The sequence below is a fragment of the Falco punctatus genome (genome assembly GCF_963210335.1).
Source record: "Falco punctatus genome assembly, chromosome: Z".
NCBI classification, from domain to species: Eukaryota; Metazoa; Chordata; class Aves; order Falconiformes; family Falconidae; genus Falco; species Falco punctatus.
The window spans coordinates 46,798,564-46,824,314 of record NC_137586.1 but is presented as its reverse complement, the minus strand read 5'-3'; the positions used below and the strand labels follow the sequence as shown (position 1 = coordinate 46,824,314).

Genomic DNA, 25,751 nt, shown 5'->3' with positions numbered 1-25,751 from the left:
AAAAAAATCCCTAATTTTAAATGAAGAACACATGGCTTAAGTATACCCTGCAGTAAACTATCAAGTAATATGCATTCTGTACTGAAAACTTAACAACATAACATTTTCATAAGGCGGCTGCCCTCCAAAAATTATTTTGGAAAAAAAATTAAATCTTAATTGAACACTTCATTTGCTCACAGTACTTAAACTTCTGCAGCCTGAGCTCTGGTTCTATCAACAAAATCATTGGCACTTTAATTGGCAGCTGTATTTGCTACAGACTGCAAATAAGGATTTGAAAGGGACAAGAGGTCTGGAAAGGCCTCACCTTGCAAATAGTAGCTCTTCTTCAGTGTCTATTTAACGTGTTTCCACCTTCACCCACTGTAACAGTGAAATTTTAAAGCACGAAGCTGAAGGTGGTGTGGATATTCAGAGCCAGTAACTCTTGTTGCTTATTTCTAGCTTAATAGGTTATCTGTAATGAGTCTATTCACTAGATGTGTCCGCCCCTAAATGGTGAAAATTAGATGTGGTTTTTTCATTACTTTTAATTCAGAACACTGAATTAAAAACCTTTCATAATACTTTGGATTATTTCATTGGAAACTACAGTCTTTCAATACTGTGGTCTGTCAGTATAAGAACTTTTTGGATTCAGTGTATTACACATCTAAAACACAGGTCTGCAATAAAATTTTAACCTTTCAGTAAGAGGAAATCATAGAGTTCATTCTGTTGTCTTACAAAAACACATTAGATGGTACAATACACTGAAATGCCAGGATATTCTACAAATTTTGTGAAATAAATGTTTGGGTTTGAAATCTAACAAATTTTAGAAGGTGTGAGAGTTATCAGTGAGTGTGGTATCTGTGCTAAATGCATAAATGACTTAACACTTGATCCAGAAGAATAACCAAGATTGATTCAACAGTTGTTCCTACGGAACCCACTAGCAAATACATTTTATTCCTGTGCTTGACTTTTTGCTAGAGGAGCGTATAAAATGAAAAGTTCAGCAATGCTTCCATATATTTCTGTATTCAATACCAATCTGGCTGTGTTCATTTTCTTTTAGGCCTTTTCTGGAAACACAAATGCAGACAGTGTCGTATACTATAAGCTTCAGCATTCCATTAAAGCAAGACTCCTCCGTTTTGTGCCTTTGGACTGGAATCCTAATGGCAGAATTGGAATGCGCATTGAAGTATACGGATGCACATACAGTAAGTATTTTTGCTGAATCAGATAAATGCAATGACTATTCATCATTTTCTTTTGCTACCTAGATTACACTGGAAAGTAGATTTCTAAGCTTAAATTTAAGCTTGAATAACACAAATTCAATAAGTGTATGTGCAAACCACTATTTCTGCAACATATAACAATATTTGATGTTTATTTTCCATTTCTTTCTGTGTTGGAATGAATGGTGAGGACATAATCCAGTAACAGATTTAATGCAATTTTTTTTTATTTTACAGTCTTGAAAACTGCATATTATCATGGTATACTTTCTGCCTGAAGGGAAAGATGTGGAAATGTTTACAATATTGAATATATATGGTCTTGGTCCTAAGCCAAAAATACAAGTAGATAGACCTTCAAATAAACAATTGAAGGATACTTCAAAGCTGTTATATATTTAAGGAGTACTTTTAGAATGTTTTTTGTATCATTAATAGAACAGTAATAATAGATACATGCATTTGGAAGACAAATGCAAAAGTGTTATGGTTGTATTGATCTGCTGGACAATGTAAATCTTCATGTTGTCTTCTTGTTACTATACTTCACCCTTGAACTTTTTAAAAATATATTCCTTTTAGCACATTGTTTACTACTTTTTATTCTCCACATCCTCTCTCCATGAAGGAAACAGACTTTAAGCAAATTCTTTAATTGCTTATTTTAAGTGCTTTCATCTGGGTTTTTTTTGTAGGATTTTTTTTTTTTTCAACTTCTATTCTTAAGTCATGCTTTACATTGCTGATCACTTCATTTCTGTTTCCATTCATTAGTATCTGAGTTCAAACTAAACATCAGTAAAACACATCGCTAGACACTCTGCCTTAAACTTGGCTTTGTAAAATGAGTAAAAGACCATTAACTAAAGATACCGAAAATTTCAGCCTGGCTGCAGGAGATTATGTCACCTCAGAAATTAGGTAAACTGCCCCATCCCAGACAACAGACAGAAGGGTGCGAGAGCCTAAGAAAACATGGAATTCCTCAGTGTCATGTGCCTGGAGACTGGGAACAGTCTTTGTAGAATGGTCTAATTATACTGTTATAATTGAGAAATATGACTATGATTCACCATACCCTCCACTGTTTTAAGTACCAGGACTACTAAAAATGGAGGATGAACAGACGACTTTATCATTCCCAGCTGAAAGCTCACTGGAATGTCCCATTTGAAACCCTACCACTATGATACTTGATGAGAGTACATTCTTTCCTGTCTCTAAGCTACACTGAATGTCAATCATCAGGTTTACTTCTTCGCAGTCCTTGCATTTAACAATGTTTAAATCCTTGCTCAAAGCCTTGTTCCCAAACATTCCCAAACTGAATAGCTTTCTTTTGAACATGCCTAAAATCTAGATTTTAAATATCTATATTTACTACTGTAATTTTCTGTATCACACCTCACAAGAGATATTATGGCTGTCTTCTGGATATCTCTATTGTCATGTTGCCAATGGAAAATATACAAACTAAAGGACTTATAGAGGACAGTGTGCATATGACTAAAGTAATAAAACATACAGAATAAGTGGTTACACAGTAAAAATATTTTGTGTGTGGTCGGTAACTACTTTTGAGGAAGAACATGTATTTTTCTGTATTTTACTTATTTGGTACAGGATCAATCCTATAGGTGGCTTATGGAACTAAATCAATTAAAACTATCTTCTAAGATTAAGCTAAATTTAAATGGAATATTTACTTCATCTACTATCCACTGTAATGCAGCACATGAAGAATGTGATAGTGTTAAAAAGATGGGAACTTTTTGTAAGATGGTTAAGACGTTTTCTGTATTAATGGTGTTATCAGTTCTTGAAATGCTTATTTTTTCTATGTATAAATGCTTTAATTCCAAATGAATCTCAGACTTTTTGTCATCTTTTTATTTATTTTGAACATCTAGAACTACCATGTGTATTAATTTAATTCAGTGGTTGCTGTGGAAGATAAACCAGGCGATTACAGTCTTATAGTTCTAAACTGTTTTTAATAATTTAAAAGTTGAATTCCTTTGCTCCAGTCTTTCCCTCCATTTATCAGGCACATGCAGGGCATGTAGTTATTGTTACAGTAATTATGCCTGGCTCTTTCTGAATTGCTATGCACTTTTCCAGGCGGGACCAGAAAATTAAATTTAAAAAAACAAAACAACAACAAAAAAAACCCAAACCCAAAAAAAACAGAAATATCAATGATGCTTACTTTAACTTTGGTTCACAGTTTCCAGATTTCCTGTTTCTCATTCTTCCCCTCAGAGAGATCTCAGTGGGTCTTATATTGTAAGAGTAAGCAACTCTCTTTCCATTTACAGCTGAATATGTGGTCCGTATTCAAGTGTAAGTGTAGTAATTTCTTCCTTCAGCCTCATCTGTTGCAAATTACACAAATAAAACAACAACAATATAAAGTTGATCTCAGTATTCCATAAAGTGATACTGAAAAATGCATGTCTGTTGCATCCAAAAGAAGTCATTGCTATCTTAGTTAAGTAGTACTTACAGGACAGGACTACTGTTGACACTGTTTCCAAGTTGCTGGACCATTGACTTCCAACCAAATACCCACTCTGAATAACTTAGCCTAGTATCCTCAGAACTAACCTTTCCCCTTTAATTACAGTCTCAATGAGGTTTGGTAATGTCGATAGGATAAACCAGGTTATTATGAGTTTTGTTTCCTCTTGTTTGTTTGGGGGTTTTTGGTGGTGTTTTTTTTTTTGTTTTGTTTTGTTTTGGTTTTTTTGTTTTTTTGTTTTTTTTTTTTGTTTGTTTGTTTTTTTGTTTTTTTGTTTTTTTTTTTTTTTAAATGCTTCTTTTTTACTACAAAGGTTTTGAGCCAAGGACTGTCACATCTTATAACCTTGTAAAGCATGCACCCAGAACAAGTCCTGCCATTTTTGCCTGTTAGCACTTAATGGAATTGAAAGGCTAAATACAGGTAGTTGGTTACAGCTATATGAAACATTAAAAGAGTTTCCCTGAATTCTTTGTGTTTAGTTCTTCTTCACTCTGCTACCTCTGCTATGTTCCTCAGTTTTCTTAGTCCTCTCCTACAGCCTTTTACATGTAAGAAAGAAAGAAAGAAGGATGTTTTCTACCTTCAGGTGATCTACCTGGCTTCAGGTTTAGATTACTGATGAAATCTCATTGTGCAATGACTTCACAACAAACACTCTGTGCTGCCAAGAACACTGCACCCAAAACTCTCTCTCAGCCTCTGCCTGACAGTTCTTACTGTTTAGTGTGTGAAAAATAAACTGATTAATCTCTACAGACATTTTCCTGTCTTTTTCCTGAAATATCAGATTGTGATAATTAAGCCATGTAAAACAGAGTTCAGGTTAAGCTATGCCCCAGCACTAAAAAAGGGAAATTAGAAGTCTCCTTTGGCTTACTGTTTTCTCCCTTCATTATAATGTTCTCTTTCTCCTTCCATCTTCTGAAAACCAGTAGACTAAAAATAGAAAACAGAAAAAAAAGACAGACAGAAAGATGGATTTAAATGTGAAAATGGCAAATGTAATAATTTGTAGGAGAAAGATAACTGGGAACTAAACGCATTCTGTGCATTAAAACTTTAGATGCAGTGCCCAACAACAAGCACTGCAGATACCGTGGTATGCAAACATGCTTCCAAAGTCCTCTTAACACTGTTAATTGTGTTGAGATATTTTTAAGTTTTCCCTTCCTGGCTGGAATGCATAAAATAGATGGCACAGTTATTTCAGTCCAAGAAAGGATTTCCTATCATCTTCATAGGGGGATAATGTGCTTTCAAGGTTTTGATGTGAAAGTGATTATAAAAGAGAAAAATTTAAATGTGATTGATTACAAACAATTTTAACGTGTTATTTTTTATTTTTATGGGGGTTTTTTGTTTGTTTTTAGGTTGGTCATGTATTGTGTGTCCCCCTGCTCCCCCACCCCCCCCCCCACCCATCCCACCCCACCCCCGCCAGAGGCTTTGTTTAAAGCAATGCTTAAGTACTGATTTACCTGTTTTGTCTGAACCCTCAGAACCTTTTCAGGTTTGCTTTCCCCAAGACTGGAAAGGGCCAGAGAGTACATTTCTCATTTGAATACAATTGGTCAGGATTAAGAATATCTAAAACAAAACAACAACAACAACAACAAAAGCGCCAAACTTTTACATTGTTTTGATTTTTTCTCTTATAGAGCAATTAGCAGTAATTTAAATCTTTAAAATATCAACAAAAACCAAAACCTTTTTCAAACAAAAATATTGCAACTAAGTTTTGTGCAGGATCACAAAAACTCTTGATCCTATGCTATGTGAGGAGGTTTCCAGAATTTCCAGTTTCTGAGAAGCACGTCATCATCACTTCCAAAGGTATTTACACAGTATAATAAGAATATAAATTTTACTAATTTGAGAAAGACACATTGTAAATTGTGAAAGCAGAAGATGAGTGTTTACAAAGCAAATTAACCTTTTTTATTTTCCTTATTTATAACAGTAGAGTAGAGAAAACCCACGGAGAATGATGTTCAAATCCAGGGACTATTAGCAGCTGAGAATAGACGGTAAATACGAAAGGGAAATGTCATGACACCCTAAGTATTTGGACTTATTCTTTCTATCCTGATAACCCTGTAGGAGACACAAGCTTTATCTCACAACACTTTAAATTTACTTCTAGTAGTAATGCATAGATAGTGAAGACAAAATGTTTTAGAAAGATTATAAGAATTCTGATTAACATCTGCAGCCCTTTCATAATCTTCCTTCATGCATGGTGGTGGTGGGAAGGTTTAATTTTGTTTATTTTCCAAATTTGGACAAAGTAGATTTCGCTTCTTAGAAGATAGTGCTAAAGAATAGTGAAAGTGACTTTGGAAAGCAGTGCTAAATGTTGCTTATGTTTCAATAACTAATAGCAAGAGTATATTCCCAATTAAAAAAAAAAAAAAAAAAAAAAAAAAAAAAGGCTGTTATCAGTACCTACTAAGAATACATCTAGTGAACTGGTTTAATAGGTAAAAAACAATGTATGAGTTCTATTATTGAAGTTTTTATTGAAGCTATTATACTTCTCATTCATTATTTAAATTAAATTATTTAAATTTAACATTGATTAATGCTTTTACTGGTCACATACATTCAGAGGCATAGTGAAGAAAAATAGTTAGCCTAGGATTCATTTTTAGGGAGAAAGTAATTTATTCCTTATAAATTGGGTAAAGGAGTTTTTCATAAGTAAGAAGTACATCACCAAGATGTGAGGAAAACCAAGAAGTTGTATTTAAAATCATAGATGCATCTGCTTAACAGAAGTATTTGAAAATGGAATGTAAATGGCTGATTTAAGTACTATAGTTAATTTAAACAAAGTTCACTTCCATGCTGACAATGTGGAGAAGTACTTTTAGTGAAATTATATAAAGTTAGTAAATAGATAATGGGTTTCCATTGGCTTGAAAGAAGTCAACCAGTCAGTTGAAAAATAGCTTCCTATTTTATTAAGTGTCCTTTATATCTTAATTTATTTCACAAATGTATCTTTCAAGGACAATTAACTTTTTTCTCCTTTACTTATGAGGTGTAAATACTCTATTAGCTTTTTATAGTGCTATCAACTCCTTTCTGTATGTTTTTTATTAATCTGAACCCATTCTGACAGATTTTTTTTTATATAATATTTGGATAAAATCAGTTGGTCATTTCCCTTGTTCCCTTCCCTTCCCTTCCCTCCCCTCCCCTCCCCTGCCCTGCCCTGCCCTGCCTTGCCCTTCCCTGCCCTTCCCTGCCCTGCCTTTCCTTTTCTACAAGTAAAGTGAAAGTATGTAACCTTTAAATAAATTGAGTAAAACACTGCCATAAATAGAAAGTAGATTTCACTGGAGCACTGTCATGGAGCTGTAGTACTGTACCTACCTTTTAGCACAGTCATGAGAAGTATGAATATAAGTGGGCAAGTCAGAAAGCATATATTCATAGTGTAATAATGAAAACACAGTATTATTATTCTTCTTCACCTCTAAAACTTAAGATTTTATTATTTGGTCTATTACAGTACAGAATCAATCAAGTCAAGGTAAATTATTATCTCCCTTTACTCCACTCTCATGAGACTCCACCTGGAGTATGCATCCAGTTCTGGGGTTCCAAACACAAGAAAGACATAGAGCTGTTGGAGACAGTCCAGAAGAGGGCCACCAGAGTGACCAGAGAGATGGAACACCTCTCCTATTAAGAAGGACTGAGAGAGCTAGGGTTGTTCAGCCTGGAGAAGAGATGGCTTTAGGGACAGCTTATTGTGGCCTTTCAGGACTTAAACAGAGCTTATAATAAAGATGGGTCTTTATTATAAAAAAACCCAGGGCCTGTGGTGACAACAGTAATTGCTTTAAACCTGAAGAAGGACATAAGGGAGAATTTATTTGTTTTAGTGATGAGGGTGGTGAAACGCTGGAACAAATTGCCTTGAGAAGTTGTGGATTCCCCCTCATTGGAAGTGTTCAAGGTCTGGATGGGGCTTTCAGCAGCTTGATCCACTGAAAAATGCCCCTGCCCATGTGCACTGCAGGATGGGTAGAACTAGATGATATTTAAAAAGTCCCTTCCGATCCAAACTATTGTATGGTTCCATTCTATGAAGATGTCCCTTCAGGTGTGTTCCCAACTCTCCATTGTGGTTGCTGGAAGCTGGCCTATCTGCCTGTCTGACACACTTTCTGCGGAGGTTTGCTGCTTGCTAGGGATATTGGATCCAGGACATTGTGGAGAGACTGTTGAGGCTTATCCAGCCTTCAGACTATCCTCCCTCTGCTGCTCTTCCATGTGGGCACCAATATAGTACTGCCAGGGAAGATCTGGTGTGTGTCAAGCACGACTGCATGGCTCTAGGGGCAAGTACAAAGTGTCTCAAGTGGCATTTTCTTTGTTCCTACTGACAAAAGAGAAGTACTTGAGGAGGACTGGGTGGGTCCTTTGGATCAACGACTAGTGGCAAAACTGGTATCAGCAACAATTATTCAGATTTAACAACCTTTGGACATTCTTTGAAGATCAAGAGTTGCTAGGAAGAGACAGAATCCATCTGACCATGTAGGGCAAAAACATCTTTTCCAACAAGCTCACCAGCCTGAGGACAACTCTAAACTAGGAATGATGGAAGAGGGAGATGATGGCCCAAAATCTAGTGAGGAAGTGGTGGACTGGTCTTGAGAAACAAAGGCTTCAGGGCAGTGTGAACAAGAGAGACCTTGGAAAAAACAAACCATGGCTAAAGTGCAAGAACTTGACCATTTAAAGTGCAAACACACATATAAGAAAGTGCTGCTGTGAGGGTAACATGATGGGGGAAGTTCTCACACTTCTGAGAAATCAACACAAGTGGATGCCTTTCTGAAGTTCTTGCATCCTAATGCACATGACATGGGGAACACAGAGAAGAAATGGAGGTCTTCATGCATGTGAAAGGCCACAATCTCATCACAACCATAGAGACGTGATGGAAGAGCTCACACAACTGCAGTAGTGTCACAGATTCATACAGGCTGTTTAGAAAGCACTAGCCAGGAGGAAAGGCACTTAACACATGAACAAGCAGCAGGTGTGCATGGAGCTTTGCCTGGGGACAGATGATGAGACAGCTCAGAGTTCATGGATTAGGCTTAGAGGACAGACAAAAGGTGGTGGGACTATGGTGGAACTCTGCTACAGACTGTCTGATATTGGAGAAATGGATAAGGTCTTCTTCAGACAGCTGGAAGAAGCTTTAGGTTGACAGGCTTTGGTCATTACTGCAGACTTTAATTACCCTCATATCTGCCGGCAGGACAATGCAGCAGGGCATAAGCAATATAGGACTTCTCTGGAATACTTTGATGACAACTTCTTAACACAAGTGATCAAAGAGCTGATAAGATCACACATTCTACTGGCCCTTATGCTTACAAACAAGGAATAACTCATGGTGACATGAAAGCTGGGGTAGCCTTGGCTGCACCAAGCATAACACTGTGTTGTTCAAGATTCTGAGAAGGGAACAAGGCAAACAACAAAATCACAGCCCTGGCCTTCAGGATAGAAAGCTTTTTTCATGCTCAGGGACTTGATTGGAAGAGTAACATGGCAGATGATCCTGAAGACAACAGGTCTTCAGGAGAGCTGGTTGATTTTCAAGGATCATTTCCTCCAAACTCAAGAAAGGTCCATCCCAAGAAGCAGGGAATCAAGCAAAAGAAGCAGGAGGTCTTAATGGATGAGCATAGAGTTCCTAACTGAGCTCAGGAGTAAAAAGAAAGCTTACAAGAGGTGGAAGAAACATCAGATAACTGAGGAGGAACATAAAAACTTTCACTGAGAATGCAAGGATGTAGTTAGGAAAACTAAAGCACCTGGATTTAAAACTGATAAAGGTTATGGAAGACAACAAGAAGGGCTTCCACAGGTGTATCAGAAGCAAAAGGAAGACTAGGAAAAGTAAGGCCTCACTGCTGAGTGGGACAGGAGACCTGAGGCAAAAGGTATGGATAAGGCCAAGGCACTCAATGCCCTTTTCATCTTGGTCTTTACTGGTAAGGCTTGCTTTCAGGAATATCAGCTCTCTGAATCCCACAGGAAAGGCTAGGGCAAGGAGACATTCAGTGGAGGAGGGTCAGGCTATGTAACATTTTAACAAGTTGGACATATGTAAGTCCACAGACTTATTGGGATGCACCTGACAGTGCTGAGGTGCCTGGCCACAGTCATTCTGAGGCCACATTTGTTTATCTTTGAAAGGCAGTGGCAACTGGGAGAGGTTCTTAAAGACTAGAAGAGACAAACTGTCACTCCTATATCCAGCAAATGCAAGGAATACCTGGAGAACTACAAACTGGTCAGCCTTATTTCAATCCCTGGGAATGTGAAGGGACAAATAATCCTAGAAACTGTTTCAAACATGTGAAGGATAAGGAGACTAATGAAAATAGCATGTATTTATGAAGGGGAAATCACGCCCGACCAAACTAATAGCCTTCTACAGTGATATAACGGGCTTGGTGGGTCAAAAGGGAGTGTTTCATGTTGGTTATCTTGAGTTTAGCAAGAGTTTTGATGTTGTTTCCCATAATGTACTCATAGAAAAGTGATGTGAAAAATGAGGTGGAGTGAACAGAGATTGAACTGCCTGGCTGAAGGAATTGTGATCCGTGGCAAAAGGTCAAGCTGAGTCTATTCACCTGTACATCCCAGGGTTGATACTGGTTTTGATGCTGTTTAATCTTCAATAATGACCTGGATGGTAAGGCAGAGTGTATGTTCAGAAACTTTGAAGCCAATAAAAATTTGGAGGATTGATTGATGCACCAGCAGGTTTTGATGCCCTTCAGAGGGACACAGATAAGCTGGAGAAATGGGCTGACAGGAATCTTATGCTATTCAACAAAGGAAAGTGCAAGGTCTTGCACTTGTGAAGGGATAATCTCAGTAAGGGTTTACCAATACACATGGGGGACTGACTATGTCTTTCAAGAAAAAGATATGATGGTTCTGCTGGACAGCAAGTTGACCGGTTGACCGTGAACTGGCAACAAACCCTTGCAACCCAGAAGGCCAACAGCATCCTGGGCTGTTTTAGGAAGAGTGTTGCTAGCAGATTGAGGAAGTTTATCCTTCACTTCTAGTCAGCCATTGTAATGAGACATCTCTGAATTGCTCAGTCCGCTTCTGGGAAACCTACTACAGGAAAGACATTGATATGCAGGAGTGAATCCAGCAAAAGGACACAAGTATGATTAAGGGACTGGACCATCTGCCATATAAGCAGAGGCTGAGAGAGCTCAGACTGGAGAGTAGAAGGCTGGGGAGGATCTTACCCATGTATATTAATGGTAAGATGGGACAGTATGGTGGGTTGACCTTGGCTGAATTCTGGGTGTCCACCAAGCTGCTTTATCACTTCCCTTCTCAGCAGAACCCTGGGGTAGGAGTGTGTGTGTGTGTGGGTGGTGGTGGGGGGATGGGTAGAAAATAAGATGAAAAAAAAACCACCTTGATGATCAAGATAAAGGCAGTGTAATGAAGCAATAGCAAAAGTCACATGTGTGGAAGCAAATGAAAACGAAAGATGTTCTTCTTTACTTCCCATCAGCAGGCCACGTTTGGCCACTTCCCAGGAAGCAGGGCTTCCGTATGTGTCGCAGTTGCTTTGGAAGACGAATATCTTCCTTCCTCCTCTCTCTTAGCTTTTATATCTGAGCAGACATCATATGGTATGGAATATGTCTTTCGTCAGTTTGTGTCAGCTGTCTTGGCTATGTCCTCTCCCAAGATCTTGCACACCCCCAGCCCACTGGTGAGCAGAGGGGAAGGTTGGAGAGACAGTTTTGACGTTGTGCAAGCGCTGCTGAACAGCAGGCAAAACGCTGGTGTGTTATGACCAGCTTTCTAGCTACCAATACAAGCGCGACACCATGAGGGCTGCTATGGGGCTCAGCCAGACCCAATTCAGAGAGCGAAATGGAGACTGAGCCAGGATCTTTTCAGTGGTGGCCAATGACAAGACAAGAGGCAATGGGCATAAACTGAAATTCAGTTTTACTGTGAGGATGGTTGAACACTGGCATGGGTTGTCCAGAAAGGATTAGTTTCTATTCCTGAAAATACTCAAAACCTGATTGGACATGGCCCTAAGAAACCTACTGGAGCTGACCCAGGTCTGAGTGGGGAAGCTGGACAGGATGGTCTGCAGAGATGCATAGTAACCTCAACCACTGTGTGATTCTGTGATGCCCATACTGGAAAACTGAGGGTACAAGGTTCTGTATTCCAGTACTACAACTAATTCAGCTTAATTAAAATTGTAATTTGCTTATGATGACAACAAAAAAACCCCAACAGCTGATGAAGAGAACCAGCCCCTACTTACAGCTGAAAGGTTTTAATTTTAGAATATTTTTATTTCTTTCCTAGAATCGTATGCCATGATATTTGAACTACTGTACAGACATCCAGATTGATTTTAATGGCTTAATTCTATAGCCTGCTTGAAGGTCCTGAAAATCAGTTAAATGTAGTAGACATGATTTTTATTCTCTTTACTTTGCATATTGGAACCAACTGCAGATAAATTCATAGAGATTTTTCACCCTAAGAATACAGTTAAGAACAGAAACTGTCAAAATACTTCATGGCTCCAAGGCAAGCAAGACCCTTTAGCATGTAACATTAGTACTAGGTTGGAGCAGAAGGAAGATCTCTTCTGTTCACTTGGCTTTATTTTCTAGTGATAACATCACCATTAAAACAGAGCAGTCTCAATGTTTGGGATAGAACAGGAATAGCAGAAATAAGCAACATTTTACTAAGCACAGGTAAATCTAGGGGTGTTAGTGGTGGGACTTCCTATCATATTGAAGTAACATGCAACTGTTTCTTTCAGACTTAGCATTATACATTATCTTTCATTTCTTTACTTCTAGGTTCCAAGGTGATTGGCTTTGATGGGAAAAGTTGTCTAATTTACACATTTAATCAAAAACTCATTAGTGCACTGAAAGATGTGATTTCTCTGAAGTTTAAGACAATGCAAAGTGATGGAATTCTCCTCCACAGACAAGGACAAAATGGAGACCACATCACCCTGGAATTAATTAAAGGGAAGCTGTCCCTACTCATTAATTTAGGTAACAGTTACAGTGTCATAAAGTCTAATATAGTTATTAGGTATTTTTTGACTAATCCTTGTAGTTCGTTAAGTGGCATTAAATGTATAGAGTATGATACACTAGCAGTATATACTTGAATAATTATATTTTTAAATGGAATTAATAGTTTTTATTTTTCTTCTTTCAAGGTGATACTAAAACTCATCCTTCTAATGCCCAAATTAATATTATGCTGGGCAGCCTTTTGGATGATCAACACTGGCATTCTGTTCTCATTGAGCACTTTAACAATCAAGTAAACTTTACAGTGGATAAACACACTCATCATTTTCATGCAAAAGGACAGTTCAATTATTTGGACGTTGATTATGAGGTGTGAAAATTACCTTTCTTTTATTACATTTATTAACTCTGTTATGTAAATGTAGTGAAACAAGCAAAGGAGACAGAATTTATAGAAGTCTGTAGTTCTTGAGACTTTAGGGATTTTCTGTCTCCTAAAGGAATGAATCAAAGAAAAAGAGATGTTATTTGATGACTAATGCTCCACTAGACTTGGAACTCAAATTTTTTAAAATACTATCTTTTTAATCTCAGAATTCATTATGTTAATATCTTTGTTTCAGTAGTGCTGCAAATGTGGTAAACAGTATTTAAACATAATAAATGACCCCCAGCCCAAAGTTACTATGTTACGGCTTGGCAAAAATTACAAAAAACCAGCATAAACCCATTTTAGAAATGTTTAGATTAAGACTTAAATTCCTGTTAAATCTGGTAAAGGTACTGTGAAAAACTCTTGCTTACACAAATGGTAGCTTCCTGGAAAGGAGTAGATGTAATTTGCTGTGACAGTTTCCCACCTATGGTTAAAAATTCCACTATTTCACAAATGTAATGTGACAACTGGCTGCTTTATCTTTGCCCTGTCCTGTTTGTTAGATGAGACAATGAGTGATAGAGCAGAGTGCCTGGAACCTGCAGATTCAAATTACTTTATTCTACTCATTTCAGTTTATAATCAGTTTAGAGTAAGATTTCATGCTGTTCCGTGTCTACATTATCCCATTTCAAAAATATAATTCATAAAATTAAAGCCATGAGTGTGCTTAAAATTTGAATCTTAACTACAATGCCAAGGTTTGGAGAACCTCTTTACAAAGAAAAAAAGAAAAAGAAAAAAGAAAGGGGGGGGGGGGGGGGGGATGGGGAACAATCAATGTCAGGTTTAAGTGATTGGCAAATACATTTATTTTACTGAATCAACCAGTATTGCAGATTTATTTTTCGTCTTTTCCACATACCATAGTTTGAAGTTACAAATACAAGGTAGAAAGGAAAGCAAAAGCTAGAAAAAAAAAACCCCTAAAACTTCAAAAAAATTATGAAATGGTGTATCCAGGGCTGCACTTCTGACTAGAAAAATGCTGCAATTTAATAACTTAGTGAAACATGACATATTGAATTTTGGGGTTTTTTAATAAACTGTTTTGAAATAGAAAGCAAATTTTCAAAATTAAAAGTTAAATAAATGGAGCCTTTGTACAATGTAACCAGAATAGCTTTGAAATGGATGAGTTACAAAGTTCACTTAAACTGGCATCCTGTTTCTGATGGTGCACAAGAGTGGAAACATAGCCCAAAGTATAAATTAGATCACCACTGTAGCAATGTTTTTTCTAAAATAATCTACTGCTTTCTAAAAGTTTATGCCTCAGACACTTATTAAGACAGGGTGATATTACTGAATTTAACAGCTCTCACTGGAGTTTTATTTTTGTTAAATCTTCCAATTTATTACTGAACCCAAGTAAACCTACAGCATCATTATCAAGGAACTGCACAGCCTAAGAATTTTGAGAGGGAAAATGTATCTCCTTTCATTTCTTTTAAATCTGCCCTAGAATAATTTAATCTGTTGCATTCTTGTTCTCTACTACAGTAGTTTTGACTTGTACACAGTGGAGAAATCGGACTCAAGTTTCCTAAAAATTTTGTTAGCAAATTCTCTTCTTCCTTTTTGTGCCATCAAGCATGGTTTGCATGTCCTGGGTATCCTTCTCCTTGGTTTTGCAGCTGTAATGGTTCCTGAAAACTGACAAAACTCAATGCTAAGCAACTGTTAAAAGGCATCCTCAGCAGAAAAAAAAAAAAAAAAAAAAAAAGAAGTCAACATTTTGGGATATTTTAATGAATACATATGACTTGATATAGCCTAATTTTTGTTAGTGTGTTCTTTTATTACATCAGTGTGATAAAAGAAAATAGGCAAGAATTAGCAGATCCATTACTGGCCAGTCTTTGACTTCTGCTCTTATGCTATTAGTACCTTCTTTCCTTGGAAAACTACTTAATGGTGTCATTGATTTCTCTTCTCTTTCTAAGCTCAGCTTTGGAGGGATCCCAGTGCCTGTAAAACCAGGGACATCGTCACGCAGAAACTTTCATGGGTGTTTTGAAAATATTTATTATAATGGAGTGAATATTATTGACCTGGCCAGGAGGCATAAATCTCAGATCTACGTTGTGGTAAGAGATTCATTGTTAAGGAAAAAATAAAATAAAATAAAATAAAAATAATAAAATAGAGGAAAGAAAAAGGATACAGCCACTTTCTTATGCAACCTGTTAACACACAGTTCTAGTAAAATCTGTATTCTTTAATGAAAGAAAAATCAAAGAATCACCTGACTGGGGTATTTTATATTTGCTGTTGTACAGACTCATCCAGCAGACAATGCAGAATGCATTTTATTCTACAGCTCTTTATTTAGATGTGTGTGATACCTCACTGTTGTGTGATATCCCACCGCTATGCATGTACAAAAGCCAGAGAGTAACAAAAAGATGTATCTGAAAACATCGAAGCTCTGGCTTTGACTTCTGTACCTGACTAGTAAGAGAGCACCATCAGTACATTTTAAAATCCTTCTACTGCTGAGGACACTGATCCACTCTGTTTTCTCGAGATCATTATAATTTTTATAGATATATTCTGTTTGTCAATTTATATTGTTTATACTGCTTTTTGTCTGAAAAGCTGTAGTTCAGGCTGGTGAGTTTAATGCATTTGTTGTTACATGGCCACCAGCTGTATTAACCAGATCCCTACCATTTAGACAAAAGTTTCCAACAATAAACAAACAGAAAGTTTTCTGTAAACTGTATTAAGTCCTTTGTATTTATCCCAATAGTACAAAATCTATCTCTGTTTACAGTATTTATTTCCTTAGCAGCAGGAAATGCAGAGATATGATGGAAAATATCAAGTCAAAATAAATGAAAAAAAAATTTACATACTTTCAACTCCGAATCTTTTAATTTGGATTTCAGTTCAGAATATGAACAATCAAATTTGATTCTCTGCCCCTCCTCACTCCTCAGGAAAAAAAAAAAAAAAAAAAAAAAAGACAGGCATCTCTTCTTATGCGAAGCTCATCTGAAATATCTGAGAATTAACTAAATTGATGCCTCCATAAAAATCTCCTGTCCTTTATGCTGGTGGATGTTAAGGAGAGGACAGTTGTAGGGGACTCTGTGTGGACTAGTGAAAGGGGAACTATGAAGTTATTGTCACAGGAAATGTCATAGTCTTCACCTCACCTCAAACGATTTAAACTGTTGTGCTACTTTCAGAAACATTTTGTAGATGTTTTATCGTGTGTATGTGCCAGTAAGTATCTATGTTACTATAGAATCCTTGCTAAATAACCACTTTGCTGGTCTGATACAGTTTCATGCAGCTGTCCAGATAACATGCAGGGTGAGTCTGTAGGTGTTAAGCTTTTACCATTTAACTTTTATTAATCTGATGACTGCCTTCTCCTTAAGGGTCAGTTCAGTTCACTATTCATTTCTCTACAGCTGAGTTCGTAAGACAGAGCTTTTATTTATTTATATATTATCCTCGAAAAAAATGAAACCAGACACATTTTAATGTCATGCTATGGGGCTAGTGAGTATTTTTCTTGAATTGATTTTTTAGCTTTTAACTAGAAGGTCAAAATTTTATGTGTGTTCAAAAGTTTAAAAGCTCTTTGTGTTGGACAGAAGGTAAATGTACTTTAAATTCTAAACACATTATTCTTTTAGTAATCATCTGTACAGAACAAATTAGTTATAGTTCAGGTGGTGCCAGAAAGTCATTAGATCAAAGTGCATATTGTATCTTTATCAAGACTCATAAAATATTAACTGACTCTGACACGAGATGCAAAAAATGAATTATTCTAATTCCAGTCTTCTTATCTATATCCCTCAGTATCACTACAGATGCTGGTTAAGCTAAGAGTTTGTCAATCAACTCATCTGCAATTTTATTCAGGTATCTAAGAACCAGCGATTTCAGAAGTAGTCAAGCATAAAATAGAGGCTAGTTACCTAAATACATTCATTATCTGGTCCATATGGGGCTGCTTGAAAATATGTTTCCTTCTGATTTATGAATTATGTGTTTCATGTTTATAAGTAGCAAGAGTTCATATGTGGAGTTTTCTCTGATTATTTGTGAAAATAAATACTGGCGTCAGTGCACATTTGCACTTGCATAAGACTGCTGCTTGGTCTGGAAAAATGTTTTTGTTTTTTTTTCCTCAGATTTAACACTGCCTTAAACAATCGTTAGCCAAGATCATTTTTTCTCTGCATACAAGCATTTAGATGTGTTTGCATTCAGTGGCATTTTATCTGACATTCAGAAATTTGTCAAGTCCCTAATGCTTCCTGTAGCTAAACCAAAAAAGCAGGTCTGTCTAACTCCCAAAGCACAATTAAATCACCCATAAAATTTAGGACCTTACCTCATCCACTCAAAGGTCTTTGCCACTCTTTGCTCAGGAAGATATTCTGTTAAAAGAACTAAGCAAAAATTTCTCAAACTGGTGATGTTCTTACCTATTCATACCTGATTTTTAGATTAACACATCCAAGTAACAATTATTAAGCTCTATGCATAATGTTTTGAAACTCTGCAGTTTCCATACAGACATTCTCACGACTTTTTTTCCCTAAATGTTCCTAAAGCCATACTTGTTTCATGTCTCTCTAGGGCAACATGTCCTTCTCATGTTTAGAGCCACAGGTGGTTCCTGTTACGTTTCTGAGCTCCAATAGTTACTTGGCACTGCCAGGCACACCAGAGCAAGATGAAGTATTTGTCAATTTCCAGTTTCGCACCTGGAACAAGGAGGGACTTCTGTTATCTACTAAACTACACGAGGCTTCAGGTGGTTTCTTTTTATATCTAAGTGATGGGAAAGTTAAAATCAGCCTTCATAAACGAGGAAAAGCACTGAGTGACATCGTTGCAGGTAAACAGAAATGAAGAAAACAATTCCAAAATTCCTATGCATATAAAAATAAGTTAAAGTCAAGTAATTTATTTTAATACCTACATTCTTGACTTAGTTTTATGACTAATATGCTTTACTTGTGTGAATTTTAATCCCAAATGTTTCAAAATACTTCCTTTTCTCAGAAACATGTATCTACACTTTTTTCCCCATGATTGAGTAGAAATTACTTGTAGTAATACAGGCTGCAAAGTTGAGTCCTTAGCTATACATACATAGAGTATGTGAAGCTCATGTGTATAATCTGGGATATTTGAGACATCTAAGCAACTTTTTCAGTTGTGAGGTGTGAACAAGTTAATTTCTTGCTGTGTCAAGCTAAGCCATTAAGATGTTTTTCACCGTTTGTCAGTGCCTTCCTAAGTTATCAAGTAACTAATTTTCCTATAAGTACATACAATACTGTAAATTTTATGTTTGTTGTGTTCTAGAGGTCTCAGTTACAGAGCTGTCCATTAAATTTGGACAGTGGATGCCCAATACCAGGTTATGTTCCAGAAAGCTGGGGCAAGCTTGCGTCTAGATTAAAAAAGTAAATAAATCAATACATAGATAGATAGATAGAGTAGGAACAAAAAGAAATGGATAAGTTGAGGAGACTGAATAACTGAGAGCTAAAGGGTGACTTTTGTAGTTCAACACTAAATTGAGACTAGACCATCTACTTTTGGTAGAGTGCACTTCTAGGGAACCTTTAGGGTAGAGCTGAATTTTCCTGAAAGCAAAAACTGTAGTCCTCTGAGACTTCTGAGATTTGTTGGTAAACAAATAGATAAGAACAAGAGGATGAGGCAAATACAGCAAGATGCAGTAATGTTACAGATTATCCAGTTCAGATTATAAGAAGCAGCTCCCAGCTACTATTTTCCCTCAGTTTTGGAGCAAGGGGACTCCCTCTTTCACAAAGAGGCTCCTCCGTTTTTCTGAGTGTTGTTAGCACTTGATGTGAGAATGACAAGACTGCTGGCCTAGCCAGGAATCTCCTTCTTTCATGAAATGTGAGTGGAGAACAGAACTGACAATATGTCCATCTTCCATGACTTTTTTAAAAATGGTGAAAATCAATAACATAAATATGTGATAATAACAGTACCTTCACTCAGCAACACTTCACCAGTTCAACTCTGTGCTCTTACACTATGCATCACAGCTGCCTCAGGTATGTAAACAAATTTAATTTTGCCCCTTTCTTGTAGAAGAATAAATGGATGTTCCAGAACAAGGTCTCAGAAAGGAAAAACAGGACTAGAGGGAGTAGGTGGCTAAATGGGGTTCCAAAGAATATATGAAGATGAGGAAATGAGTCTGGGATTGGAGCAGTTTCTACACGGACAAAGAAGATGACCAGAGACCACTAGTTGGAGGAATATGTCATAGGAGCAATAGATAATTTGGCTGCAGAAAACACAATAATGATATCCAAAACATCATTTGATCCTAGATATGCATACAATCATAGACTTCATATTCATAAAGCGGGAACATTTTCAGTGTAAAAAAAATCATGTTAGTTCCAGTAGTGTAATGTGTAAACTGAATTAACAGGTGAATAACAAGTCAAACAGCTGCAATTTGCATTGGTACTTAAAAAACAGGTTAAGGATTTGAATGTATGAAGAATTTAACTTTGTATAAAGTATGTTCATTGGAGTATTAGGAACCAAACCAAAGGCATCTTTCAGGGGAGTTTTCAAGACAGAATATAAGGAGGTTAATGATGCTGTTTAGTGTTACTTTGTCTCGAGCAATAACAAATACAGTAAATAAAATATATGGTTACTGAAATAAAAATAAAAAAAAAAAAAAACAAAATAAAATAATTATAATAAAATTTAAACCCTCCAAATCTCTATTGGACCCCACAGATTTAAGGAAGTTATGTAAAAGAGGAAGGAAAATTCACAAAAGAATTATAACCGGTACAAACACAAAGAAAAAATAATTACCTAAAACGTTCACAAGTCATGTGCTTGGCAGCATAAGGCAAAGAGAGCAAAGCAGAGCCAAACAGAGCAAAGAAACAATCACAGGTTTTGAAGATGAGGCCTCCTTAATCTTAGTTCTGTGTCCCCGTTTCTTTTAGGTAGACTCCTTATTTCAATTCCTGATACAAAACGAAAGTTCGTTTGACAGGATGGTGGAAAAAAAAGTTCAACATACCTCTGAAGCTTATTATGTTTCTATAGTTGTATAATGATTAAAAGTAAGATTTTAAACAGCTGATTATTTTAATTCAGGAAAGGACTGTAAGCCAGTAATGACCACAGATACATAAAATTTACATAAATACTTTGATCCTGTTTCTGTGGGTGATAACAGGATCAGCCCTGGTATTTGTTATAATCTAAAATAAGTGATGCACAGAGTACGATTTTAATGACAAGAGGTTTCCCTAGGCTCACCATTTGAAAATGTCAATTCCTTAGTAAGAATGTCAGTAGTATGTAGTTAACAGTGATGAATTTGGTGGTTTAGGAGTTATTTCAATTGCAGTTCAATTAGGTGATGTATGTTGAAGAAACTCTTGCCACGTAGCATCATTTTAAAAGATCAGCTGAAGGTGGTGGCACTTTTAACAGTTGTAGACTTGCACATAGAAAAAAGCATTCAGTTTCAAAGTTGCAATACAATACATATTAGCTGAAACACTGAAAAATAAATCTTGACATTGCTGAAACAATTTAATGTTCTTATGCTATTTTATGTTTGTTCTACATAGAATTTAACAGAAAGGGTTGTGTTTGTCTCTGTGATGACAGACTGCTGCAAAACAATCTTTTTTTTTTTCTCTTCTGAGAAAGAAGTTATCTAATAAAACCATACGGGTAACTTTTTCTTAAGTTTTTAAAATGTTTATTGTTACACTCACTAAAGCAATTCAAGTCTGCATTTGGAGACAAGTAATTAAATTACGGCTGGCTGGACAGGTTTGTTGTCCCACAGGCAAGGACTTATGAACTGACTCTCTCTCCTCCCACTCTCCCAACCACCCCCTGCACCCCCCACCCCTCTACCCCCGATGATTATATCAGAACATGTTTTTTTGCCCACAGTTCTTAAATTCGTTATCATGTGTTTTTAAAAAATTTCTTCAACCATATAAACCCAAGGAGAATGGCATGTTAATGCAAGAGTGTTTAAGTTATAGTAAGTCTTATCCTTCTTTTACAGAATGGTTGCTTAATATCTTTCCTCTGTAGCCTCTTTTGCAAGCTGGTCATCAAATATCCACAGCAAATATATGTAGATAAAAAAAGAAATTAACACAAAGTTAATTTGTGTTGAATGATGAGACCAAATTGAATTACAACATGTTTGACATCTTATTACTTAGTTTCTTTATATGACCCTGTGTTTCTATGGAGGTTTTAAGTAAGTGATGTTAAGAATCATTGAATTTGGTGCTTATAATTCAGACTAATTGATAAATTACTTTTTCTAAACTTCTTTGTTTGTTTGTTTGTTTGTTGTTTGTTTCTCACTGATATCCTAATAAGCTATATACATTGTCTTTCTATATATATGTTCCTAAGGTTGGATGTCATTGTTCTGCAAGACCTCCCACAGACATTTCTTTTTAGTGCTAGATATTAAAATGATGGAGGTACTAGTAATGAGAATAAATGGATATCTTTTGTAATAGCTACCTTATTATGCATTAAAATTTTAATTGCTATTTTTTCCTCAATTGTTTCTGGCATTTTTAAAACTCTGAGTAGAGAATCAGACAATATAGATTTCAGATGGAATGGAAATGTTAGCAAACCATTGGCCTTCACATGTCATACCACTCCATGGCTTCACACAAGCAAATATGAATTTAATCAGGGTTCTCAATTTGAGGGCTACATTGAGCTGTTTCCTTAGTAATGTCTTGTGCTCCCACAATGGCATTCCTTAGTTCCCAGACTTAATGAGAGACTTTTGGGAAGCCCTAACATGAGCTAGATGAACATCATCCAATATCTCTATCATGACAGCCTGAATGAAGAGGAGATAAAATATGAATCCCAAAATCATTTAGTAGGTCAGTATGATGAACTACACTAAACAAACAAAAAAATCAAAATTAATATAATCGATTTTCCAGTAATAAAAAAAAAATATCTACTTCAGTCATTCTTTCAATCTCCTGCTTTATGTTAGAGCCTTCTCTTAACTACCTTGACAGTCAAGTATTGCAATACTTGGAATATGGTTTTCTCACCAAAACAAGTTACTGAAGCAGGGTTCAAAACTAGGAATTGAAAGTAATTGTTTATACAACAATAGAAATGAAATCACAGAATTTATTGTTAGATTTAATATAAATTCAGTAATGACATAGATGGTGGGATTGAGTACATCTTCAGCAAGTTTGCTGATGACACTAAGGTGAGTGGTGCAGTTGATTCACTGCAGGGAAGAGGTTTCATCCAGAAGGACCTTGGCAGGCTCGAGGAGTGGGCGTATGTGAGCCTCATAAAATTCAACAAGGCCAAGAGCAAGGTCCTGCATCTGAGTCAGAGCAATCCCCCATATCAGTACAGACTGGGGGATGACTGGACTGAGAACAGCCCTGCAGAGAAGGACTTGAGGATACTCGTGGATGAAAAATTGGATATGAGCTGACAACGTGTGCTTTCAGCCCCAAAAGCCAACTGTATCCTGGCCTACTTAACAAAAAGTGTGGCCAGCAGGTCAAGGAAGTTGATTCTGCTCCTCTATTTCACTCTCATAAGATTCCACCTGGATTACTGCATTCAGTTTTGGGGTCCCAACACAAGAAAGGCATGGACCTGCCAGAGTGGGTCCAGAGGAAGGCCATGAAAATGGTCAGAGGGCTAGAACACCTCTCCTATAAGAAGAGCTGAGAGAGTTGGGGTTGTTCAGCCTGGAGAAGAGAAGGTTTCAGGGAGACCCTATTGTGGCCTTTCAATACTTACAAGGACACAAAATACAAACAAAGATGGAGATATATATATTTTTTTCCCCAGGGCCTTTAGTGACAGGACAAAGGGTAATATTTTTAAAGTGGAAGAGGTTAGATTTAGATGTCCCACCCCTGGAAGTGTTCAATGTCAGGTTGTACGGAGCATTGAACAACCTGACTTAGTAAAAGTAGTCCCTGCAAATTGGAGGGAGATTGGGGTAGATGCTCTTTAAAGGTCCCTTCCAGCCCAAATTATGTTACGATTCTCTGATATTGCAGAGATGTGATTGAGGAAAACATTGCTTGAAGTACCTCTTCAAATAAAGAAACTCTTTGCTTAATCTTAGAGATGAGGGTAAATAAGCTGGAGCTTTTTTTATCGGGGAATGGAGGCTAGAAAGAAGGAAATAAGTGAGTAGGGAAATAATTTCTTTTTTAAAAAATTATTTTCTGCAATCTTTAAGCTTAAAAACATAGTGTGACAAGGGTCATTATAGACTATATATATTTTAGAATTTAGTTTCTCTACTAAAGGATAATTGTACAATAATTTATAGAAAAAACCCTAATTATATTACTGGGAACTGGGAAAAAAGTGTTTCTCAGAGTTAATTTGCTGTGCTTTAAAAAAACATTATTCATACTCTTTGTTTTAGTATACTATTATTTTGCTCATAAAGAGTATAGTTCACTGAGGTTCACAGTGGTATAAAAGACCTAAGCATGCTTTATCTGTTTGTGATTGTTGATTTTTGCTTGAAGTTAGTAAAGGCTTTTGATATATTTTATGGGTTCTTGCTGTAAAATAGTACTAAAAGTAATAGTAGATATAAATAATAGTACTCATTAAGTCTAGAAACTTCATTATACAGTGTGACTCATCTATGACCATCACATTGCAAGGCAGCAATAATATTTTTCTAATGCTATATCTGCTCCATTTTTAAAATGTCTCTTACACATGATATTATCTAGGCAAAATATGACTAGAGGCAAAATGGTTAGGCTTTAAGACATTTTCTTGATCCTCAGCTCAATAGTATGCCAGCCTTAATATAAAATACACTAGCCTGAATATACACTACACTGCTGTAATTATATTAAGTGCTATGGGTACAAAGGGACTTCAGCAGCTGGATGCTTGAAAATATTGGGAAACTCTAGTCACTCCCTTCACATTGCCTATAGGGATATTTAAATCCTTGTTACTAAAAGATTAGCCCTTTACAGGTAACCTTTTGGTAGCTAGATGTAATAGCATTAATACTTTTTTATATTTTGTGGAGTAAGGTTTCCAATTTTCATTTTAGTAAAAAATTCCATCTCTGTAAATATCAAGGAGTTTTACAGAGGTAAAAAATCCCCACCTTTTAACCTAGAAAATTAGCGATACCTTTAACGCTGATTATTTACTCTACTGCTCCTGCTCACAAACTCAAATAACACTTCTCACAGAAAACTGCAACCAAAATAGGTAATGGCCAGAATGGTATCAGAAAACCTGTGACTGCAACCCTATGCTTTCTACTGTTGTATTAGAAAGGTGAAATGGTCCTTAAAGTGTCAATGATTAAAAGATTTGTTAGCCATAGCCTTTATATAATCCTACTGAGGCTAGGGATAAAGGAAAATGTTTGAAGTTTCTTGTTATGTAGTCCCTAATAAATATGGGTTTTGAAGTAAGGAAATAAGTAACAGAAAAGGTATATAAGACTAATATTGTATTAAATATATTAAAGATATTTTTAGATGCAAATTTATCTGAATTTATAATGTGATTCTAAGATTTTTCTCTTAATGGTGTGTTGATCTTGTGTTTAGACTGATAGTTAACAATGTATGTATCATGGTTATAAGGTATTTTAGCTATTTGAACCTTCTCATCTTTCTATTTTTATTTCTTTTATTTCTACTTGAACTAATCAGTTAACTGGTAGACTATTTTTCTAGAATATACAACACATTTCACAGAGAAGTATATAAATACATGAAATTTCAAGACACACTCTACAGTCAAGAAAAGACTGCAAAATTTAAAGGCTGTATTCTTTATTCTTCACCATAAGAGGTAACTGTACTGAAGAACACTCAAGAACATGATTGACTTAAAGCACTTTTTAAAGATAATAATACTCTTACACACTGTCCTATATAAAATATAGTTAAGTATATATGCGTAAATGCTTTCCAGAATCAGAGCTTTAGGTTTACTGTTTTGTGGTACCCTATACCTACACAGCCAGAGGTAATATAAATCGGTGTTGCAGACTAAACTCTCAGAAGATTTTCCCATACATTTCCAATGAAAGGATCAACTGAAGAAAAATAATCTTGTGACATTGACATAACGATTGCTGAAGATTTCAGCATCTACAGGATTTTGCTGTTTTACTGGGTTTTAATATAATGACTACCTTTGATTTTGAAAGATGAAGAAATCAGTTTTAACAGTGTAGTCAAAACGTGTATTATGTGTAAAATACTCTATCAGCCATCAGAATGATATCTTAATGATAACTTCCTTAGATTGGGAGGATACTTTTCATAGTCATTACATTCAATAGATGTATTACTGATAATTAGGAGTATTAAAACAGTAAGGCTTATTCACTGAAGTACCTTTATTTTTTCATT

The 25,751-nt window shown here is 36.1% G+C and overlaps 1 protein-coding gene across 1 annotated transcript in view; it reads left to right on the top strand.

Moving 5' to 3' along the window:
- Nucleotides 1–25,751, top strand: part of CNTNAP4 (contactin associated protein family member 4) — a 275,901-nt gene that overhangs the window by 178,760 nt on the left and 71,390 nt on the right. Inside the window, exons 4-8 of the mRNA XM_080373008.1 lie at nucleotides 1,064–1,211; nucleotides 12,669–12,872; nucleotides 13,043–13,227; nucleotides 15,240–15,383; nucleotides 17,902–18,163. Of these exons, the coding sequence (XP_080229134.1) occupies nucleotides 1,064–1,211; nucleotides 12,669–12,872; nucleotides 13,043–13,227; nucleotides 15,240–15,383; nucleotides 17,902–18,163 (943 nt within the window). The remainder of the gene's footprint in view (nucleotides 1–1,063; nucleotides 1,212–12,668; nucleotides 12,873–13,042; nucleotides 13,228–15,239; nucleotides 15,384–17,901; nucleotides 18,164–25,751) is intronic.